This window comes from Anguilla rostrata, chromosome 4 (assembly GCF_018555375.3).
Source record: "Anguilla rostrata isolate EN2019 chromosome 4, ASM1855537v3, whole genome shotgun sequence".
NCBI lineage: Eukaryota > Metazoa > Chordata > Actinopteri > Anguilliformes > Anguillidae > Anguilla > Anguilla rostrata.
The window spans coordinates 66047090-66067209 of NC_057936.1; the positions used below are offsets into that span (position 1 = coordinate 66047090).

The 20120-nt window shown below is 46.4% G+C and overlaps 3 protein-coding genes across 4 annotated transcripts; all 3 read right to left on the reverse strand.

Annotated features, from left to right (window-relative positions):
- Window positions 1–1189: 1189 nt before the first annotated feature.
- LOC135254242 (uncharacterized) lies at window positions 1190–5769 on the reverse strand. 2 transcript variants are annotated; one of them, XM_064334400.1, is made up of 5 exons: window positions 5617–5769; window positions 5052–5201; window positions 4582–4650; window positions 4352–4435; window positions 1190–3668 (listed from the first exon to the last, which is right to left on the reverse strand). In XM_064334400.1, exons 1-5 carry the CDS (start codon window positions 5693–5695, stop codon window positions 3448–3450), a joined length of 603 nt encoding a protein of 200 aa, XP_064190470.1. In that variant the 5' UTR covers window positions 5696–5769; the 3' UTR covers window positions 1190–3447. The 2 variants fall into 2 exon arrangements, with proteins under 2 accessions (XP_064190470.1, XP_064190471.1); XM_064334401.1 differs by lacking the exon at window positions 4352–4435.
- Window positions 5770–5795: 26 nt separating this feature from the next.
- On the reverse strand, window positions 5796–11208 carry LOC135254176 (GTPase IMAP family member 8-like). Its single transcript, XM_064334157.1, has 4 exons — window positions 10903–11208; window positions 7617–8318; window positions 6711–7406; window positions 5796–6481 (listed from the first exon to the last, which is right to left on the reverse strand). The coding sequence occupies exons 1-4, from the start codon at window positions 10934–10936 to the stop codon at window positions 5796–5798; spliced, it is 2118 nt and encodes a 705-aa protein (XP_064190227.1). The 5' UTR covers window positions 10937–11208.
- A 575-nt stretch (window positions 11209–11783) lies between these two features.
- Window positions 11784–20032, reverse strand: LOC135254177 (uncharacterized). Its single transcript, XM_064334159.1, has 9 exons — window positions 18667–20032; window positions 16877–16912; window positions 16333–16626; window positions 15789–15909; window positions 15448–15674; window positions 14391–14633; window positions 13673–13738; window positions 13462–13561; window positions 11784–13135 (listed from the first exon to the last, which is right to left on the reverse strand). Exons 1-9 carry the CDS (start codon window positions 18695–18697, stop codon window positions 12910–12912), a joined length of 1344 nt encoding a protein of 447 aa, XP_064190229.1. The 5' UTR covers window positions 18698–20032; the 3' UTR covers window positions 11784–12909.
- Between the last annotated feature and the right edge of the window lie 88 nt (window positions 20033–20120).

Consider the following 20120-nt stretch of genomic DNA (forward strand, 5'->3'; position numbering starts at 1 on the left):
GTTGGTCCTCTGAGAACTGAAGTAATAATTTGGGAGTTTTTGCTAAAAGAACCAGTTTTAGTGTGTTAGCAATCGAGAAAAACTGTAATAATGTAATAATGCTGTAAAAACAGAGGGGAATTGATTAATAAAAGTGATCATCTGCAGCTGCTCATCTCTGAATTCAGACATTTCACAATTTCTTAAAGTTCCTTCCAAGTCAGGAGTAGCTTTGGGAGGGTTTCCAGGCACTGATTGCCATGGAGACCAGAGATGACATGCTCTGATTGGACAGGATTTTGGACCTGAGATGGGAGTGGTCAGAGCTGGAGTCCTGAGATGTGATTGGTCAGGGCTGGGGTCCTGAGATGGGATTGATCAGGGCTGGGATCCTGAGATGTGATTGGTTAGGGCTGGTGTTCTGAAATGGGATTGGTCAGGACTGGGTCCAGAGATGGAATCGGTCAGAAGTGAAAGAACTGAGATATAAATTATATATATATTTATATAAATATAAATATAGGAATATATGAGATGCTCCATTAGATTTTTCTTTTCTCTTTATATCTCGTCCTTTAATAGACTGTCTTTTAAACATTTAAAATATACTTCATTTTTTCCCTCCCATATTTAATGCAATTTGATCATATTTATTAAAAGTTGTATTTTGAATGCTACTGCTGAATTTGTGAAGAACATAAGAATAAGGACATGAGAATTGTTCATGATCAGACATTCAGCTCCTCCAGTCTGATCATTTACCTGCAAACTAGGGAGCTTCCAGCACTGCATCAAGCCTGGATCTGAGCACTCCAAGAGTTAAGCTATTCTGCTATTCTTCTCTAAAAATAAAATGTTCCATAATATATTCTACTAATTAGCAGCTCATGAATATCTCTAGCTGTTGAATGAGACGTGCTTTGTTAGGGTTGGAAGTGAAAACTGACAGGATCTCCAGAAACAGAGCTGGACACTCCTGATTTAAATACAAATCAAGACCACATTCACTCAGCTCATCTATCCAGTTTTTTTTACTTTATACTTTATAATCCACACAGGTGGAGATGTGTCTTTGGCTAGAAGTGGCATATAAAAGACATTAAAACACATGACAAACAGAAAACACATAGTTTATCACCTTGTCAAACCTGTTTCTTCATGTCTTAACAGGAGACTTTAACAGGACTCTGGTCTGGATTGAATCAATACATTTTTTAATTTTTAAATTTTGTTTTATTTTGTATGCAGCTAAACACATACAGTTCATTTTACAATACAATCTTAAAACCTCACTCACCCACCACCCCCTGTTCCTCTCCAGCCCTAGCACATACAAGCCTCATATATATCAGCAATGACATTGAATGGGTTTACTGTATAATGTATTTCATATAATCAGCACATTCATGAACATTCATTGCCAGAAATATATCCATCACAATCACTGTTTATGGATTTAATCTTATAATATAGGTCCACCGATTGATAACAATATTAATACATATCCCATAAAAATAAACACATTTTGGGCTACAGAACTAGGCTTTTCATTGACAGCTGGACAATATACACTAAATTGATAGAAACGCTTTTACTTCTAGCCAGACACTGCATTCTGCCCAGTGGATCAGGGACCAGCCCATGACTGTGACACAGTGGTACCGGGTCATATTTAAGGCCCTTCCTATGGAAACCCATCGTAGACCAATTTACCTGTAGAGCATACACACCTGCTGTTGAGGTGTAGACCAACACCAAATGATGTACCGTAACACTCAATGTGAATGCAAGGCCATGTCCATCAGGTGTATTTTATGTCTCTTTCTTCCACAGTTAATCTAATGATTACTATGTGCTGTTATTCTTTGTGTGCTGTCATGCTCTGTGTTGTTTGTATGTTCTTTGAAAATGAATAAAATGTCATTTCAAAAGTGATAATAAAAATGACAAATAAACAATTAAAAGTCGTGTGAACATGTACCATATTCCAGTTGGTTAAAGCGCTCTGGAAACGACAGTGACAGTCAGTGACAGGAGCAGATATAATGGCAGAAAGGCCAGTGGTCATGTGACTCTTTGGCCCCCTACTGGCAGACAGCTGAAGCACAGAGAGGGTGGGCTTGGTTGGCCTGGGGACTGGCAGACAGCTGAAGCACAGAGAGGCTGGGCTTGGTTGGCATGGGGACTGGCAGACAGCTGAAGCACAGAGAGGCTGGGCTTGGTTCGCATGGGGACTGGCAGACAGCTGAAGCACAGAGAGGCTGGGCTTGGTTGGCGTGGGGACTGGCAGATGGATGAAGCACAGAGAGGCTGGGCTTGGTTGGCCTGGGGACTGGCAGACAGCTGAAGCCCAGAGAGGCTGGGCTTGGTTGGCATGGGGACTGGCAGACAGCTGAAGCCCAGAGAGGCTGGGCTTGGTTGGCATGGGGACTGGCAGATAGCTGAAGCACACAGAGGCTGGGCTTGGTTGGCATGGGGACTGGCAGATAGCTGAAGCACACAGAGGCTGGGCTTGGTTGGCATGGGGACTGGCAGATAGCTGAAGCACACAGATGCTGGGCTTGGTTGGCATGGGGACTGGCAGACAGCTGAAGCCCAGAGAGGCTGGGCTTGGTTGGCATGGGGACTGGCAGACAGCTGAACCCCAGAGAGGCTGGGCTTGGTTGGCATGGGGATTGGCAGATAGCTGAAGCACACAGAGGAGAGACTGGGCTTGGTTGGCATGGGGACTGGCAGATAGCTGAAGCACAGAGAGGCTGGGCTTGGTTGGCATGGGGACTGGCAGATAGCTGAAGCACAGAGAGGCTGGGCTTGGTTGGCATGGGGACTGGCAGACAGCTGAAGCACAGAGAGGCTGGGCTTGGTTGGCCTGGGGACTGGCAGACAGCTGAAGCACAGAGAGGCTGGGCTTGGTTGGCATGGGGACTGGCAGACAGCTGAAGCACAGAGAGGCTGGGCTTGGTTGGCATGGGGACTGGCAGACAGCTGAAGCACAGAGAGGCTGGGCTTGGTTGGCCTGGGGACTGGCAGACAGCTGAAGCACAGAGAGGCTGGGCTTGGTTGGCATGGGGACTGGCAGATAGATGAAGCACAGAGAGGCTGGGCTTGGTTGGCCTGAGGATGAGAGATCTCTGCCTGCTCACAGCCAGGGGCCCCATATGAAGGGGTGAAGTTATGAATTCTAAGGGCCCTGACTGAATGGGGCCCTCAAACAATTGTGCAGGGATGGTGTGGCCTGGGGGGGTGGGGCCCAATGCGTGATCTTTTCATGGGACCCAAAATCCCTGACGGTGCCCCTGTTTACAGTGCACCCCTGCTGCTGGTGATTCAGCCAGCAGGGGGCAGTCTACACACTGAATAATGCAGGAAACCCACTGTCCAAACGTAGTGATGGGGACACTGTGCTGTAGAAGGTCCAGCCTTCTTGGTGAGATGGTAAAGAATTTCCAAACTGCCTCCCTACATCTGCTACCGGCTTCCTGTGCCGGGAGGAAGTGCTGCGTCGCTCTCGGCCGGGTACTCCGAGATGGTTAAGGACCGAAGGGAACCTAAGTGGGAAGTAATTCCTGAATCTTGTCCAGTCGAGGCGGTTGAGAAGGTGGAGGGCGACCAAGACTGGCGTCTCTTCCTCAGGGCGACCTGCGGGCCTGTAGTGCTCTCTGTCCACATCTGCTCAGTGCTGCCACCTACTGTCAAACCACACAGCAACAGGCTCAGTTATGACTGACAGCTGCGCATCCGTGTCTGCAAAACTATAATGTGAATGTGCACAACTTCACCAAAAATAGGATATTCAGTGTGTATTCAGGATTTTGGAACTAGTGAAACGTTTCAATGACTCTCAATAAGGTCTACAGTGACCCTTGATTTTTTTACTAAGTAATTTTTTAAACTGTGACCTATTTTTGGAAGTTCCTCCCTAATCAAATGTACTGTGTGTGTGTGTGAGTACGTGTGTATGTGTGTGTGCTTGTATGTGTGTGCGTATGTGTTTGTGTGTGTATGTGTGTGTGTGTGTGTGTGTGTGTGTATGTTTGTGTGTGTGTGTGAGTAACATGTTCACTGATGAGGGCATGTGTCTGAAACGTGTGATTTCTGTTTGCCAGAATGAAAACATTTTGATATCATTAGCCTGATTTTTACGTTAGGTGTAGATCCCTGGTGCGGGATGTACCCAGAATAAAACCTGTTTTGGGCTGAAATTATTGAACGTAAACTCTGTCAGATGTAGAACAAAGAAACACACAGAAGAATATAAGTAGGCTCTATGGAATATTAGTGGGCTATACGGAATGTATGTACCGTATGTGGAATATTGTATATGTAGGCTGATGTGTGTGCAGATGGGGGATGTTTCAGATGCATCACTTACTGCTGGGTGGTTCAAACTCAAGGCTGTTTCTCCTCCGGAAACCCAGGTTCGAGCTGCTATTCTGAGAATCCATCCCTTCACTCACTGTGAAATCACACAGCCACAGGCTTGGTTATGACTGGCAGCTACACATGCGTTTCTGCAAAACTATAATGTGAATGTACGCAACTTTACCAAAAACGACTGCTAATGTGTGTACAGATGGCAGATGTTTCAGAAGCATCACTTACTGCTGGGTGGACCAAACTCAAGGCTGTTCCTCATCCAGCCTCGACTCTGAGAGACCATCCCTTCGCTCACTGTCCAATCACACAGCAACAGGTTCGGTCAGCACAGCACATACATGCGTTTCCACAGGATTACTGTGCACCTAACTGAAATAACCTGCTGATGCCCACAATGAGACAGACTTGGAATGTTACGGCAGTGAATATATCAATCCCAGTTCTAACATTCCGCCAGCACTCTGCCCCAGATACAGGTAGACCATGCAGGTGGAGGCCAAACACAGCTGATGAGATACAGGTAGACCATGCAGATGGAGGCCTAACACAGCTGATGAGCTACAGGTAGACTAGGCAGATGGAGGCCTAACACAGCTGATGAGCTACAGGTAGACTAGGCAGATGGAGGCCTAACACAGCTGATGAGCTACAGGTAGACCATGCAGTTGGAAACGCTGATGAACGGATTGACTCACGTTTTCGCGGGTAGTTGTCTCGACTTGTCTTCATCTGGACGGGCTGCTCATCCTGCCCACTCCTTTTGCTCAGTTTTGTCATCACATCTTCGACCACCTTCTTCATCTCCTCATTCTTTCTTTGTTCCATCAAAATTTTTCTTTCCTTTGCTGTAAAACACAACATTAATGCATTTACATTTCAATTTGTCAGCTTGTCCTGATATTCCTTTAAGGGACTAACTGTATGTAGTAGCACACAATGTAACTTCATTTATAAATTAATTTCAGGTTGTTGCCTCGTTCTCATGGCAGACAGCTTTGTCAGCAGCTGTACCACACATTACGCCCCCCCCCCCCCCCCCCCCACTTCTAATTTGATTAAATCATTCTCTCCACCTCAACTTGTTGTTGTTGTGTGATTACTGTTCTGGCGCAAAAATGGCTACTGTACTCGTCTGGGTGCTACACATTAGTGGCGGTTGAGGTGAGTTTCTTGTTTGTTTGTTTATTCTGGGTCCTGCTAATCTTGAAGAGAGAAGAAAGCAAGACTATTTTCCACACAATTTACTATCAGTGTACTCACAGTTTAGAGTAATGGCGTGTTTGGTCTTTAACTTAGCTGGCAGTTTGCTTTTCTCTGTGTCTTTCTCTAGCGTTGCCATTAAAGACTCTCCAAACTCCTCAAAGAGTTCATTTCCTCTCCTCCTCCATTCCTCCTCAAATTGTTCTTTCAGTTCTTTTCTCTCTCATTCCTCAATTGTTTCAGTCTTTTCCTCCTTCATTCTCACTAGCAACTTTCATTTCCTCAGCCACCTTCCTCTTTAGCATGTTCTCCACCTCGCGGTAGACCTGACTCATGTCAGGAGAGAACTGCTCCCCATCATTTCCCGCCACCATCTCCTCCATCTTCTCCAGCAGCTCTGCCACCTGAGCGCCATCGCCCCTGTTCTTGTTGTTGAAGAGCTGGTACCTGTTCCCGCATTTCTCCACCACCCACTGGAGGGGCCAGCCCTCCCTCTCTATGTGCTGCTCCACGCTCGTCTCTCCCAGTCTGTCCCCGAAGGTGAACAGCACGATGGTGTGTCTCCAGACGTCCTCACCGAGACAGCACAGGTGGTCCTGCAGTGCCCTCCTGTGTCTCTCTGTGTAGGCCATGTCTACAGGGATGACCAGGAGGACAGCATGGGGTCCTGGGAGGCACAGAGACAGTCCCCTCATGATTTCTTTGTCCCGCTCCAAGGTGCACCTTGCCAGATTATCCCACCAGCCTGGGGTGTTCACAACTGTGAGCCGTCTCCCAAAAACCACGCCCTCTTCTATCTCACAACACGCGGTTTCGCAGCTGGGGAACGCATTCCGGTCCAGGATGGTGGTACCCACCGCGTTCTTCCCCGATGATTTCTGCCCCATCAGGACCACCTTCATCTCAGGAAGATGGATGTTTGTCCCTACAATGTCAATCAACATGAAACAGACAGTCATTGCTTATCCTCACCACCATATAGAGTTCCACCACAGCTGAGGGGACTTTGAGTTCTTTTAAGCGAGAACCCATCAAAGTCAGCTCTTTACAATTTACTTTCAGGCTATGAAAGTTCAAGATCATATTACAGTTCTGCAACTACGTTCCACGCTTACCTTGACTATGTGCGGTCATGACATTGAAAATGAACTCACCTTGGAATCTCTTCCTCTGTTCCTTGGCTTTTGTCATCCTCCACTTGGCTCTCTCCTCCACGGCCTTCCTGTCCTCCTCGATGGACTGCAGGGCTCTCCCATCCACCTCATGGAAGCTCCCGCCATTTCCCGCCACCATCTCCTTCATCTTCTGCAGCAGCTCTGCCACCTGAGCCTTGTTGTCCTTGTTCTTGTTGTCGAGGGCGTGGTACCAGTTCCCACACTTCTCCACCAGCCACTGAAGAGCCTTCCCTTCCTCCTCTATGTGCTGCTCGATGGACTTGGCTCCGAGCCAATCAGCTCTGGAGAATAAAATCATGGTGCGGTTCCAGACACGCCCACTGATGAGCTGAAGGTGTTCCTCCACAGCTTCTCTTTGCCTCTCGGTGAAGGCCACATCCGTGTCGATGACCAGCAGGAAGACATGGGGTCCCGGCGGACACAGAGACGCACTGCGTGTCAGTTCCTGTTTCCCCTGCTTGGTAGTGTCGCGGACAGAGAAACCTTGCCACCAGCCGGGAGTGTCGACTATGGTTATGGGTGTCCCTTCCACACTAGCGCGTTTCACCACAGTCTTCGAGGTCCCTTTCTTAATGTCAAACTCCTCGCTGCCCAGGATTGTGTTCCCCGTCGCGCTCTTTCCAGCGTTTCTGCTCCCCAGCAGAACCACCCTGAGTTCTGTGGGCTGCTTTGCCCCTGAAAGAAAGAAAACTGAAAAATGACAACTGTAGAGACAGCTGAGAGAAGGCACAAGAGCACAAGATTAAGAACTTTTGATGGCAATGTTTTAAAGGGCATATTCTGAGAAGCTAATATTTAGAGTCATTTACATATAAAGTCAACTATTATTTGCAGTAATTTTGGTGCCATTTGCTCTGCATCTGAGTCATGTGGAAGTGACCTTACCCTGGAGGAGTCTACTCAGCTCCTCTCTGCGTTTGTCTGTCTGCATCTTCCTTTCCGTTGCCTTTGCTTCCACCTCCGTCTTCTTCGTCAGCATCATCTGACGAGTGCTTTCATCAACTTCAAAATGGCCGCCATTGTTTTCTGCCACCATCTCCTCAATCTTGTCCAGCAGCTGTGAGACCTGAGTGGGATCTTCCCTGTTCTTGTTGTTGAGAATATGGAATCTATTTCTGCATTTATCCGTCAGCCATTGCAGAGCATCTCCTTCTGTCTCTATGTGCTCCTCGATGCTTTTTTCTCTCAGCCAGTCACCGCAGGTGAACAGCACCATAGAGTATCTCCAGACTTTGTCGCCCAGGAGCGTCAGGTGGTCCACCAGCGATCTCCTGTGTTCCTCGGTGAAGGCTGAATCCACGGGAACGACCAGGAGGAAGACGTGGGGTCCGGGAGGGCACTCGCACACACTTCGCTTGATCTCTCGTCTGTCCGCCTCTGTGGTTTCCCTGAGAGATAAATGACCTTTCCACCCGGGCGTATCAACCAGGATCAGCTTCCTGCCAGCCACTGTTGCATGCCGGTTGTCGCTCTTTGCTGTTCTTTGTCTTCCGGATTCGAACCTCTCTTCTCCCAGGATGGTGTTTCCTGCTGAACTCTTCCCACCCCATCTTCCTCCCAGCAGAACAATCCTCAGCTCTTTACTCTCTGCAGAGTGCAAACAGAGAATCGAGAACCATTTAGCGATAAATGCTGGAACACAAAACTGCTAAACAGCTACCTAAATTGGCTATGATATTGGGGCAATCTTTGTCCTTTGTCCTCACCCTTCATGACAAATGCTGCTTATTGTTCTGCAACCACCCACAGAACAAAAGCTGCAGCAGAGCCTGGCATTGCTTGCGAAATGTTGTCAGAACTGGGCCCTGGCAGGACATGAGAAGAAGTGTAATTTTTAACCTTTTTATAGAGTAGTTTAAAAAAAAAATGTTCATTCAGAATTTGGAAGCCAGTGTTCCAGAGCTTCATGGCTTTCAATAACCAGAAGTGGTTGTTGCATCAGCATTAGAATGTTCAGTTCTAATCACAAATTTGAGAATATATTTGTGGTCTCACATTTCAAACGGTGAAAAGAACAACACCTAGGGAATGCAGACTCGTGCTCACTCTTGGGGATAAAACATTGGAACACTGTACATATTTAGGAAGAGAAGAAACTTCAGCTTTGTGGTGAAAAACTAAAAAAGAAAACACAAAGCATAATACCTAAAAAGACGCTTTACAGAACTGATGTGATCACAGAACTATGTCAAGAAAATTAGGCACAGCCCACAGTACTTCCCCACCAATCAGAAACAAGAAGATTACAATGAATTACAACAACCAATGATATTTTCTTCCCTGTTCCTTGTAGTTTACTGTAAGTATGCAGAGCCGTTTCAGGCCACACCCCTTCCTTGATGACCTCGTCATATTCCATGATGAATATATATTTTTTGATCATCATAATAAATTAGCTCCACAGAAATGTGAAATGTTTTCTCATGGTCATTTGACTTATTTGTTTGGTTGTATGTGTACTGAAGGTATCCAAAGCTCTCTCAAAGGTACAATAGGATAATTCCACAGGACTGGGTTTTTGGTTACAAGCATACAGATGCATTCAATGCAAATGCTGCTTAAAAGTCCAGGAATTCCCCCAATTTGAGAACAACTTCTGCACAATACAAAACAATCTGTGAACAACGTCTGCACAATTCAAAAGGATCTTTTCAGCAAGCAGGGGCTGTACAGCATACAACCCCTTACTTGCCCATGCACATCACGTTCTATAACCAAAACAAAATAAAAAAAACAAAAACAAAAACAACAGTAGTCATGAAATCACGCCTGAGAATCTATGATTACTTGCTAGCCAACAATTTGTGAAGGCTAAAAAGTTGGATCCTGCAAAGTATCATGTAAGAGGAGCATGAAATTTTCTGGACTCTTAGAGCTTCACTCAGAACTGCTTCACTTCAAAGTAAACAGGAGTGCAACTGGAATGTTTGTGGGAAGTGGTTATGCGCCGAACCACAGAGACCTGTTTTTCCCGTTGTGCTAATTAAGGTGCGGCTTCTGAAGTAGATCATTAACACATGAGCTCAACATGTAAAAGCAACACACAGAATCGCTGTGTAGAAACAAGCCCTTTTTTCCTGCGTGATGTTTTCCCAACGTGCAAAACGTCCTCCGCAAAAGTAAACACCATCTTCTCTGCACGTCTAATCAAAGCCAAACCGGCTTGACTACATTCATTCTAAACGGGTTTGATATTACTCACAGGTGAAGGGCACAGGTGAGCATGTGAAGGGTAACACCTGAACAATTACTCCACAGACAAAGCAGAACACAATATTACATCAAAGGCTCATGGGAGTTTGTCAGCAAATAACATTGGGGGCAAGTAGACTTCAGTACAGGTAATCACACTAACCAGAGATTTCTGTACAGGTAATCACACTAACCAGAGATTTCTGTACAGGTAATCGCACTAACCAGAGATTTCTGTACAGGTAATCACACTAACCAGAGATTTCTGTACAGGTAATCACACTGACCAAAGGTTTCTGTACAGGTAATCCTTCTAACCAAAGGTTTCTGCACAGGTAATCACACTGACCTAAAGTTTCTGTACAGGTAATCACACTAGCCAGAGATTTCTGTACAGGTAATCACACTAACCAGAGATTTCTGTACAGGTAATCACACTGACCAAAGGTTTCCGTACAGGAAATCACACTGACCAAAGGTTTCTGTACAGGTAATCGCACTAGCCAGAGATTTCTGTACAGGTAATCACACTGACCAGAGATTTCTGTACAGGTAATCACACTAACCAGAGATTTCTGTACAGGTAATCGCACTAGCCAGAGATTTCTGTACAGGTAATCACACTGACCAAAGGTTTCTGTACAGGTAATCCTTCTAACCAAAGGTTTCTGCACAGGTAATCACACTGACCTAAAGTTTCTGTACAGGTAATCACACTAGCCAGAGATTTCTGTACAGGTAATCCCAATAACCAAAGGTTTCTGCACAGGTAATCACACTGACCAAAAGTTTCTGTACAGGAAATCGCACTGGCCAAAGGTTTCTGTACAGGATATCACACTAAACAGATTTCTGTACAGTTAATGATAATTTGTCCGCAATACAACATCTTTTACTGTATTTATTGTAAAAAAAAAAAAGCAAAGTGCATTTCTATACAGTAAAATACCGCCGTGCTTCATTGTAAAAGGAGACTCACCATCGTTTCTCAGTAGTGACGCGGCAGTTGCCATTTGGGTTTCACACTTGTTTTCTTCTGTTGTCGTGCCGGTTCGTCCACACTTGGTTCTGCCTAAGAGATTTATTTATTGTTTTAATCAGCCGAACTTAAGTGAGAGTGCAGGAGTAATGAAGTAGAGGTCTGCTGCTCTGGATCTGCTTCGTTGTCACGGTCTCCTCTGAGTTCTCTCGCTGGGAGGAAACACCACCCTGTCGCCTGTAAAAACCTGAGCGGCCACCGCGTCCAGCACAATGAGGAGAATGTGTGATGAGTGTGAGTTTGCTGTGTACCTGGGAGGCACAGAGTGGGTGGGGGGGGTGTTTCCTGGAACTGTCTGGTGCGAATAGAATGGAATGCAATCACATGCATTATCGTATTCCAACAGAAATATGTGTTTATCATGAGTAGTTCATCATGCGCTTCAGAGAAAAATGTTCGTCCAGTGTGAAGTGTGAACCTTCACAAGTTTCGCCTGAATGATTAGCATGGTGTTTTTTGTTGTTGTTTTTTGGACTTGGAATGCACATTCACACGGAGCACATCAAACATTCTTTTTGTTCGATTGGCATGTAGAAGCATTCAGTGAGAAATCAGTCAGAAAATATTCTTTTCACAGAGCATTGGGTTTGCTGGCCATTCACCTGCAGTCAGTCTGGAGAATATTTAAGATCAACAGATAACAGAGCCTCCCTGCTGTTATTGCTGTTCTCTTGATTTCTCTGTGAGTTACTCATTTTCAAATGAATAGTTATGAATACACAAAAAATAATAATTTCCAAATCAAGAAATGAATATAAAAGAGTGGATCAAGACCATCAAAAACTACACTTTTAGTTTAATTATCAGATTATTAATTGTGAAAAAACTCTTGTGGAGAAAATGAGGAAATAAAAAGAAAGGAGAGAACATGGCATCTGGAGGTTCACAACCTACGGAGAGAGATTTCTTTCTACAAACAAATAGTTCAGTGCTTTATTTATTCATTTAATTAATTATTTGTGTACTTTTTATTTCTGTATAAAATACATCAAAAGGAAATATGAAACATTAAATCTTAAACATGTTTTAATTAAGATGTGCATTTCTCTAGTTCCCTTACATTGTTCCAGAGAAGAAATTCAGAGAGAATTTTCTCATAGTGCTACAATACAGAAAGCATTTTTTTAGTGCAGAAATTCATAAACAACCTATTATATCTAATGTATAACAATTACATATTTTTAACAAAAATAAAATGGCCGATTTCAAATAATGGCATTTTCACCATGAAACAATAAGAAACAGATTAATAATAACACGTAATTGACTAAAAAAACGTAATGAATAATCTGTAAAAAGAATCAGTATTAATCATTATTAATAATCGAGTTAATCGATAAATAGCCAGACAACAGTACATCCAAACCTAATATAAAGATGAAGAACAGTGATTCTTACAAACTTATAGAGACAGTGATGCCACTTCAAAACAAAAACGCCTGTCAGAGACAGTGGTTTCACTTTCAAATAATAATTTTTAAAAGTACAGAGACGGTGGTGTCACTTAAAAACAAACCCTAAACAGAAAGAGATGTCACTCTTGAAATCCCCCATGGGTGCAGTGACATCACAGGCGAGAGAGAGAAAGTAACTCCTCCTTCCTGGGACCCGAGGTTGGCCTCCTAACTCTGGTGGAGTGGCCCTGTGAAGCAGGGGTCCTCAGTCTCATCCAGAAAGGGCGGGTGCAGGTGCAGGCTTTAGTGTTTTATTTATTTACTGACCTTTATGTATAGAGGGTAAATTGACTGAGCAAGACATGCTCTTTTACAGCAATGCCCTGTTCCCTACTGCTGAGCAGTAACACACGTGACTCGACTAAAATAGGTCCTGAGCAGAGACTCTAATGGTTGATTAGTAGAATCAGGCATGTTGCTGTTCAATTGGAACAGAAGCCTGCACCCCCTCCGGCCCTTTCTGGGTAAGACTGAGGACTCCTGCTGAACAGGGCTAGGGGGGATTCAGGCCCCAGATATGTGCTCCTGGCTGGGGGGGCCAGACGCCTTGTTCCTCGTCCCGGGCTCCGCCCAGCAGGGTGGCCTCCATCTCCGTCCACGGGACGTCCCACTGGATCTCTGTGGCGTCCGGCTTGGTCTGGGGCCCCTCCCCTTTGGGGCCCTCTCTATGGGAGCTGCCCATGGGACAGCCGCTGCAGCAGGAACACTTCAACAGGGACCTGCTCGTCCCCCAATCCCCAACCCCAAAAAAACCCAAAACCTGTTATATTCCCATTCCGCTGCCTTGGTAAGCAATGGGGGGGGGGGTTGGGGTTTGGGGCTCTTTCACTTTCTCCTTAAAATTAGCATTCCGTTCAGATGTAGGAGGCCAGGTAAAGTGGGTTAAATTGTGCGACAGTTTTAAAATGCTTTAATTCTTTACATAAATGCAGAGCAGCTTGCAGTTCAGAATAAATTCAGCATTAGTAGCTGACAGCCGCCCCCTGCAGGCACAGAGTGTTACTGCATATCAAACCCATTGAGATAGATGGACATTTTAACACACCTGCGGTGACAAGCCAGCAGAGTGAATGCCAGAACGAGGAGGGCTCCCAGAATGCAGCAGGGCACCACCGCCATCAACCAAGAGCCTGTGGGAGAAGGAGCTGAGACACACCAGGATAGTGTGCAGCAAAACGAGTGTGTGAGTGTGTGTGTGCCTGAGTGTGTGTGTGTGTGTGTGTGTGTGTGTGTGTGTCCGATTGAGAGTGATGTACCTTCTGTGGGCGAGGTCGAGGGCACTTGCAGGTCTGTGGGAGAGATCCGCTGTGTTTTGAGAACACCTGCTGGGCAACGAGCAAAAGGGACGTGATGGAATTTTCCTCCAGTCAGAGAGAAAGCAAACATCCCAGGGAATCGCACATTCTATTTTTAATGATCGTTTTATTTTATCCATGAAATTGGAAAATGGAAATTTTCATCTTTCGTCTTCGTCCTGTTGTTTCCTGCTATAGCGCCCCTCGCTGTGACGCCTGGAACTGCAGCTTGCGTCGCGTTAAGAATGTCAGGTGACACATTTTAGAACGCAGCGACGAGTGAATCCGACTTTGCGCAGCTCGAAGCGAGCTGCATTGGCGTACTGACGTGCGGTGTGTTCCCAGCCTTAGGCTTGGCCTAACACATAGACTCTTAAAGACTGGGAAAATTAGGATACATATTTCAAATTCTTAACCACCAATTTACACCGTTCCTGCAGCATCAGCCTTATGCATAATTTTCAGCATAAATATATAATCCAGAGTGACAATCCACACAAATGGCAGTTTGTGAAATATAAATACAATCCACTCGTCCAAAAGGATATTTGCAGAAGCAATTCAGGTTGAGCGGCTTGTTCAGGAGTGCCTGCTCTCTCTCTCACCCGACTTGCGTGAGTAAACGCTGCGTCCCCTCTCAGTAACGCTCCTGGCGACCAGCGCGGCAGCGCGGCCTCACCTCGCACGGACAGCCAGCTCCCGGCGCTCTCCGTGCCGTTGGGGCCCGCGCAGGCGTAGAGACCCTGGTCCGCCCCGGTCACGTTTCGGAGGGTCACCTGTGTGCTGTTCGGGGGGCGCACCTCGACTCCGTCCCGGTAGAAAGCCGTCGCGTTGGCTCCCTGCCGCCAGAGGAGGCAGCGTAGAGTCACGGAGTCTCCCGCGGCCACCGGCTGGGCAGGGCTCTGAATGATGATTGGCCCGTCTGTGTGACAGAGTGAAACGGGCATTAGTGTCACTGAGCAGAGCACCGATAGAATAGATTGAGCAGGGCCAGATCAGTGTTACTAAGCAGAGCACCGATAGAACAGATTGAGCAGTGCTGGATCAGTGTTACTAAGCAGAGCACAGATAGGATAGATTAAGCAGGGCTGGATCAGTGTTACTAAGCAGAGCACAGATAGGATAGATTGAGCAGGGCTGGATCAGTGTTACTAAGCAGAGCACAGATAGGATAGATTGAGCAGGGCTGGATCATTGTTACTAAGCAGAGCACAGATAGGATAGATTGAGCAGGGCTGGATCAGTGTTACTAAGCAGAGCACAGATAGGATAGATTGAGCAGGGCTGGATCAGTGTTACTAAGCAGAGCACAGATAGGATAGATTAAGCAGGGCTGGATCAGTGTTACTAAGCAGAGCACAGATAGGATAGATTGAGCAGGGCTGGATCAGTGTTACTAAGCAGAGCACAGATAGGATAGATTAAGCAGGGCTGGATCAGTGTTACTAAGCAGAGCACAGATAGGATAGATTGAGCAGGGCTGGATCAGTGTTACTAAGCAGAGCACAGATAGGATAGATTGAGCAGGGCTGGATCATTGTTACTAAGCAGAGCACAGATAGGATAGATTGAGCAGGGCTGGATCAGTGTTACTAAGCAGAGTACAGATAGGATAGATTGAGCAGGGCTGGATCAGTGTTACTAAGCAGAGCACAGATAGGATAGATTGAGCAGGGCTGGATCAGTGTTACTAAGCACAGCACCAATTAGACAGTAAAACTGACTCACAGACTTACAGACCACAGTAATGTTGACAGTGCTGGTGCGTCTCTCTCCCACGTCAGACTCGCACCAGTAGAGGCCGCTGTTGCCAGAGTGCAGGCCGGAGATTTGGCAGGCCCCAGGCCTCTCCGTACTCACAGTGCCCCCTGCAGGAATGCAGCCAGACTGCACCCCTGAGCCCGAGATGTGCTTCAGTGTCCAACCTACAGAAAAGGCACAGCATTTTTCAAATATATTTTTACTTTAAAGTTACTTTATTACGGAAAATTAGTTTATAAATGTAAACCTGCCAGAAATCCAGGATAAAATAAGATATATATATATATCTCTCGTGCTGCATGGCTGCAGTGTGAACTGAGAGTGCTGCGTCTTGCCTGTGGAATTGTCCTCTCGGTTGGGGCACCACAGAGTCATCTTTTCCCCCTGGAAATGCTGCCTGCTGTTGGGGTGCAGGATGAGCAGGGCTGGGGGGTGTTCTGGGGGTGGGGGTTGACAGGGTTAAGAGAGAGGGATGAGCGAAAAGGAGAGAGAAATCTCTCATAATTATTCAGTTAGAATCCATTTGACCTGACATTTTAGCTTCATGCACTGGGCAGCAGCTAGAAGACAGCCGTCTGAGTGACCCCGCACGGAGCTTTGTGTCGTGCGGAGTGTGGATCTACGGGTGAACCAGAGCTGGTGTACGGCTAGCACAGAGCTGCCATGAAGCCCGAAAAAGGATTCAGCCCTCTGGGTACGGGGTACTGTCCCTCTGGGTGCGGGGTACTGTCCAGCTTGACCCACCTGGCTGTGATGGAAGACCTGCACCTCTGACCTCTGACCTCTGGCAGGTGACCTGCACGTGCCCGATTCCACCTGCTGAATCAGGGCCGGCTGCATGGGGCTGCAGGGACACCCACCTGAGACGTTCAGGTGGACGGTGTTGCTAGGCAGCGACAGAGTGGGCGGGGCCCCCCTCTCCGCGCAGCAGCAGTACGGCCCCCGGTCGGACGTTTCGGCCGCGGTAATGGTGTAGCGGCCGCCCGCCGCCCCGCGCAGTCGGGTCTGGGGGCAGGGGGCGTGGGGGTCGCCTCTGAGCCAGCGGTACGTCCAGTTCCCGGGGGGGTCCCCGCTCACCCCACACCTCAGGGAGACCGTCTCCCCAACGTAGACGCTCGGTCCGGGGGGCTCCACGGTGAGGGTGACCCGGGGGTCTGAGGGTGGGGGTGGGGGAGGGCGTGGGGGAGAGGCTCATCATCACACCCCTGCAAGCCTGTCACAGTCTAGCTCTGTCATGTGTGTGTGAGCAGCGTGCACATATGTGTGTGTGTGAGCAGGGCGTAGGTGTATGTGTGTGTGCAGCGTGTGTGTGTGTGTGAGCAGCGTGTGTGTGTGTGTGTGTGTGAGCAAGGCGTATGTGTGTGTGTGTGTGTGTGTATGTGAATGTCAGAAAGCTCTGAATACCTTGAGACATCCCAGGATGGAGTGATGCTGTAATCACTGAAAAAAGGTGACATCATCACTTTCAGCTCAATTATGACATCAGCACTGTGAGTTTTATTAAGACATTAGCATGCACGCTGGAATTTACATTATCACCAGCACTGATAACACTAATTATGTTATTATGACATCACAGCAGCCAGTGTTGCCTTCTTCATCACTACGGAAACAACCCGTTGTTTTATTATTAGTCTTATTAGTCAAAATTCCACGTCAGTGTTCCAGAGCTCCACTGCTTTCAGTTACCAGAAGTGTTTGCTGCATCAGCACTGGAATGTTCAGTTAAGATCATTCCAATCACATATTTGTGATCCTACACATAAAGCAGGGTTTCCTCAGTCTTATCCAGAAAGGGCCGGTGTGGGTGCAGGCCTCTGTTTCAACCACACCTGATTCTAATAATCTAGGTCCATTGCAAAGACTCTGGTGGTTGATTAGTAGCATCAGATGTGCTACTGTTCAGTTTGAACTAAAGCCTCCACCCTCACCGGCCCTTTCTGGTTAAGAATGAGTGCCCCTGCCTTAAGGGGTTAACTAGATCCATCTAGCTCCGATTTGTGGTCCTTATGTATCACTTACAGCTCATATATCGACACATTTATTCATCCTTATTGTTTACATATTTATAAACAATTTCATATACAAGCGCAGGCATAATGATGAGCAGAGGGAGGGTCCTTGTCCCTGAAACAGTCTAACGTTCTGGCTCTCAGGCTCGCCTGCAGTAAACATTGTGCTTCTAAGATTGTTATCCTTCCGATAATTAGGGAGGAATCCTCCAGCCCTTCCTGCGCCCCGCCCACTTCAGTCCGGCGGCTCCACCGGGAAAACAAAAATAAATAAAAATATTAAAAAATAAAAAAGTTCACAAGGAGCAAAATGCAAAAACACGCACACTGCTCCAGGATTTATATGTGGGCAAACATGGAACACATAGGAATTCTGATATCCACAACACTTGTGTTTCAAAACTTTTTTTTTGTTGCGTGAATTATGTGTTGCGTGAATTACGTTTATGCGGCACGAATCACCAGTTTTGGTGGATGGAGCCGAAGCTGTAGCCGCCGATATGAGCCCACATAACTCCACAGACCCAGAACACGCATTTCGTCTTCAGGACACCTGAACGCGTTTGATGTACCGCAGGTGTCCCGCAGTACCGCGGTCTGCACCTGTAGATGTGTCGTACAATTTGCGGTCTGCACCCGTCCCCGTGTGTACATGTACATACACGTACGTGACCTTGCAGAGGCGGGAGAACTAGATTTCTCGCGTCTCTTTCTTGAAACTGATGAAAGAGCGTGCTTTTTGGGGGATTCTGCGTTTTTTCTGTTGCAGTTCCTGAGAGTTACACTGATGTTCTCCACTTCTGTTGTCTGCCGAACGCTGGCAATGTAAGGTACTGGTGTACACAAGGCTGAATATGCAGTTATCTGGATTTCAGTCAGTTAAACAATGAAGTTGACTACCACTGGGTCAATTTGATATATTGTCTTGATGCAAATAACAAACAACAACAACAACAACAACAAAAAAACATTTACAATCGATCCAATATTTCAAATCAGCCTCTCATGATATAAGTACTATAATTAATGGGACACACACACACTTTATGCACATGCTAATATTTCTATATTTCCATTTTTGAGATTGTAGATGGTAAGTAACAGAGGCTTTTATTTTTTATTGAATATCTGTTGAAATGATGACCCCCCCCAGCCCCCAGCCCCCTCGCCTGCTGTACTCACCCAGAGCCACAGCAAAAGAAGCAGCTCCCATCCTGGCCTGAACAACTCCAACTGTGACTGGACAGCTACTAATCTCTCTCTCTCTCTCTCCCTCTCTCTCTCTCCCTCCCTCTCTCTAGCTCTCTCTCTTTTCCCCTCTCTCTAGCTCTCTCACACACTCTCTATCTCTCTCTCACTCTCTCTCATTCCCCATCTCTCTCCCTTTCTCTTTTCCCCCTCTCTCCCTCTCTCTAGCTCTCTCTCTTCCCCTTCTTCCTCCATTCTTCTCTCTACCTCTCGCACTCCCTCTCTCTCTCTCACACACACTCATACACACACACACACACACACACACTCATACACACACACACACAGACACAGACACACACACACTCACACCCATACACACTTACACACACACACACATAAGAATATTAGAAAAATTGATGATGAGAACAGCCCATTCAGCCCTACATTGCCCATCTTTTTTATGTAAAAATAGATTAACAGAAGAAATAAGAGAAACTATCAAAATAAATAATCAACAAGCATGTTAAAGCAATCAATAAACATGATCGGTAATGTTTGAAACTGCAGGCCTTTCCTAAAGAGACACAGAAGAGTGACCGAGAAGCTGAGTTCATCAAAGTGCACTTGATAGCGGACAGCTTCAATCTAAACTGAGGGCACAGAAGTATGTTTTTGGGTTCAAGGCCATGAACTGGGATCCTGGGACATCCAGAGAAATATCTTTACACAATACACTTTTCTCATGCATTACATTTATCCATTTACTCAGCCCTGAGTTTTTACTCAGTGTTTATTATGCCGTATAAATTTGTGGGGAAGACTGCCCCCTTCTGGTCCAACAATGCCACTTCCAGAATATTGTTCCAGGAGGGCTTCCTTGCAAACACACTAAATGAGCTTAACCAGTTCTGATCATTTTCTGCATTGTGTTTATATGTGTGGATCATTATGCTCGTGTTGAGCCATCATTACCCTGAGGTCACTGAGTCGTTACACGCTTGCATCCTTACGCTGATGCTAAGCCTTTGCTCGCACGTGTAATGTTCATCTTCAGCCTTAACACGTTTTCCTGTCCCCCCCCGCAGCGGATGATACAGAGCTCTCCTTTGATACCGGTGACATCATCACGGGCATTTCGATGATTGACGAGGGCTGGTGGCGGGGCTACAGCTCAGACGGGTGCTATGGACTGTTCCCGGCCAATCACGTGGAGCTTGTCTAAGCCCCGCCCACTCACTGCTTCCTCATGTCAGAACCGGGCTGCTCCAACTAGGACTTCGACTACCGACGCAGGGGACCAGCTGCTCGATTGGAGGATCATCACAAAAGATATGAAAGTCCACAAACTGAGACAGCTATACTGAAGAGTGCACCCACATATTCTAGGATTATTAATATCATTGGATTATTATTACAGAGTCTGAGCTATCCTACTATTAGCACAT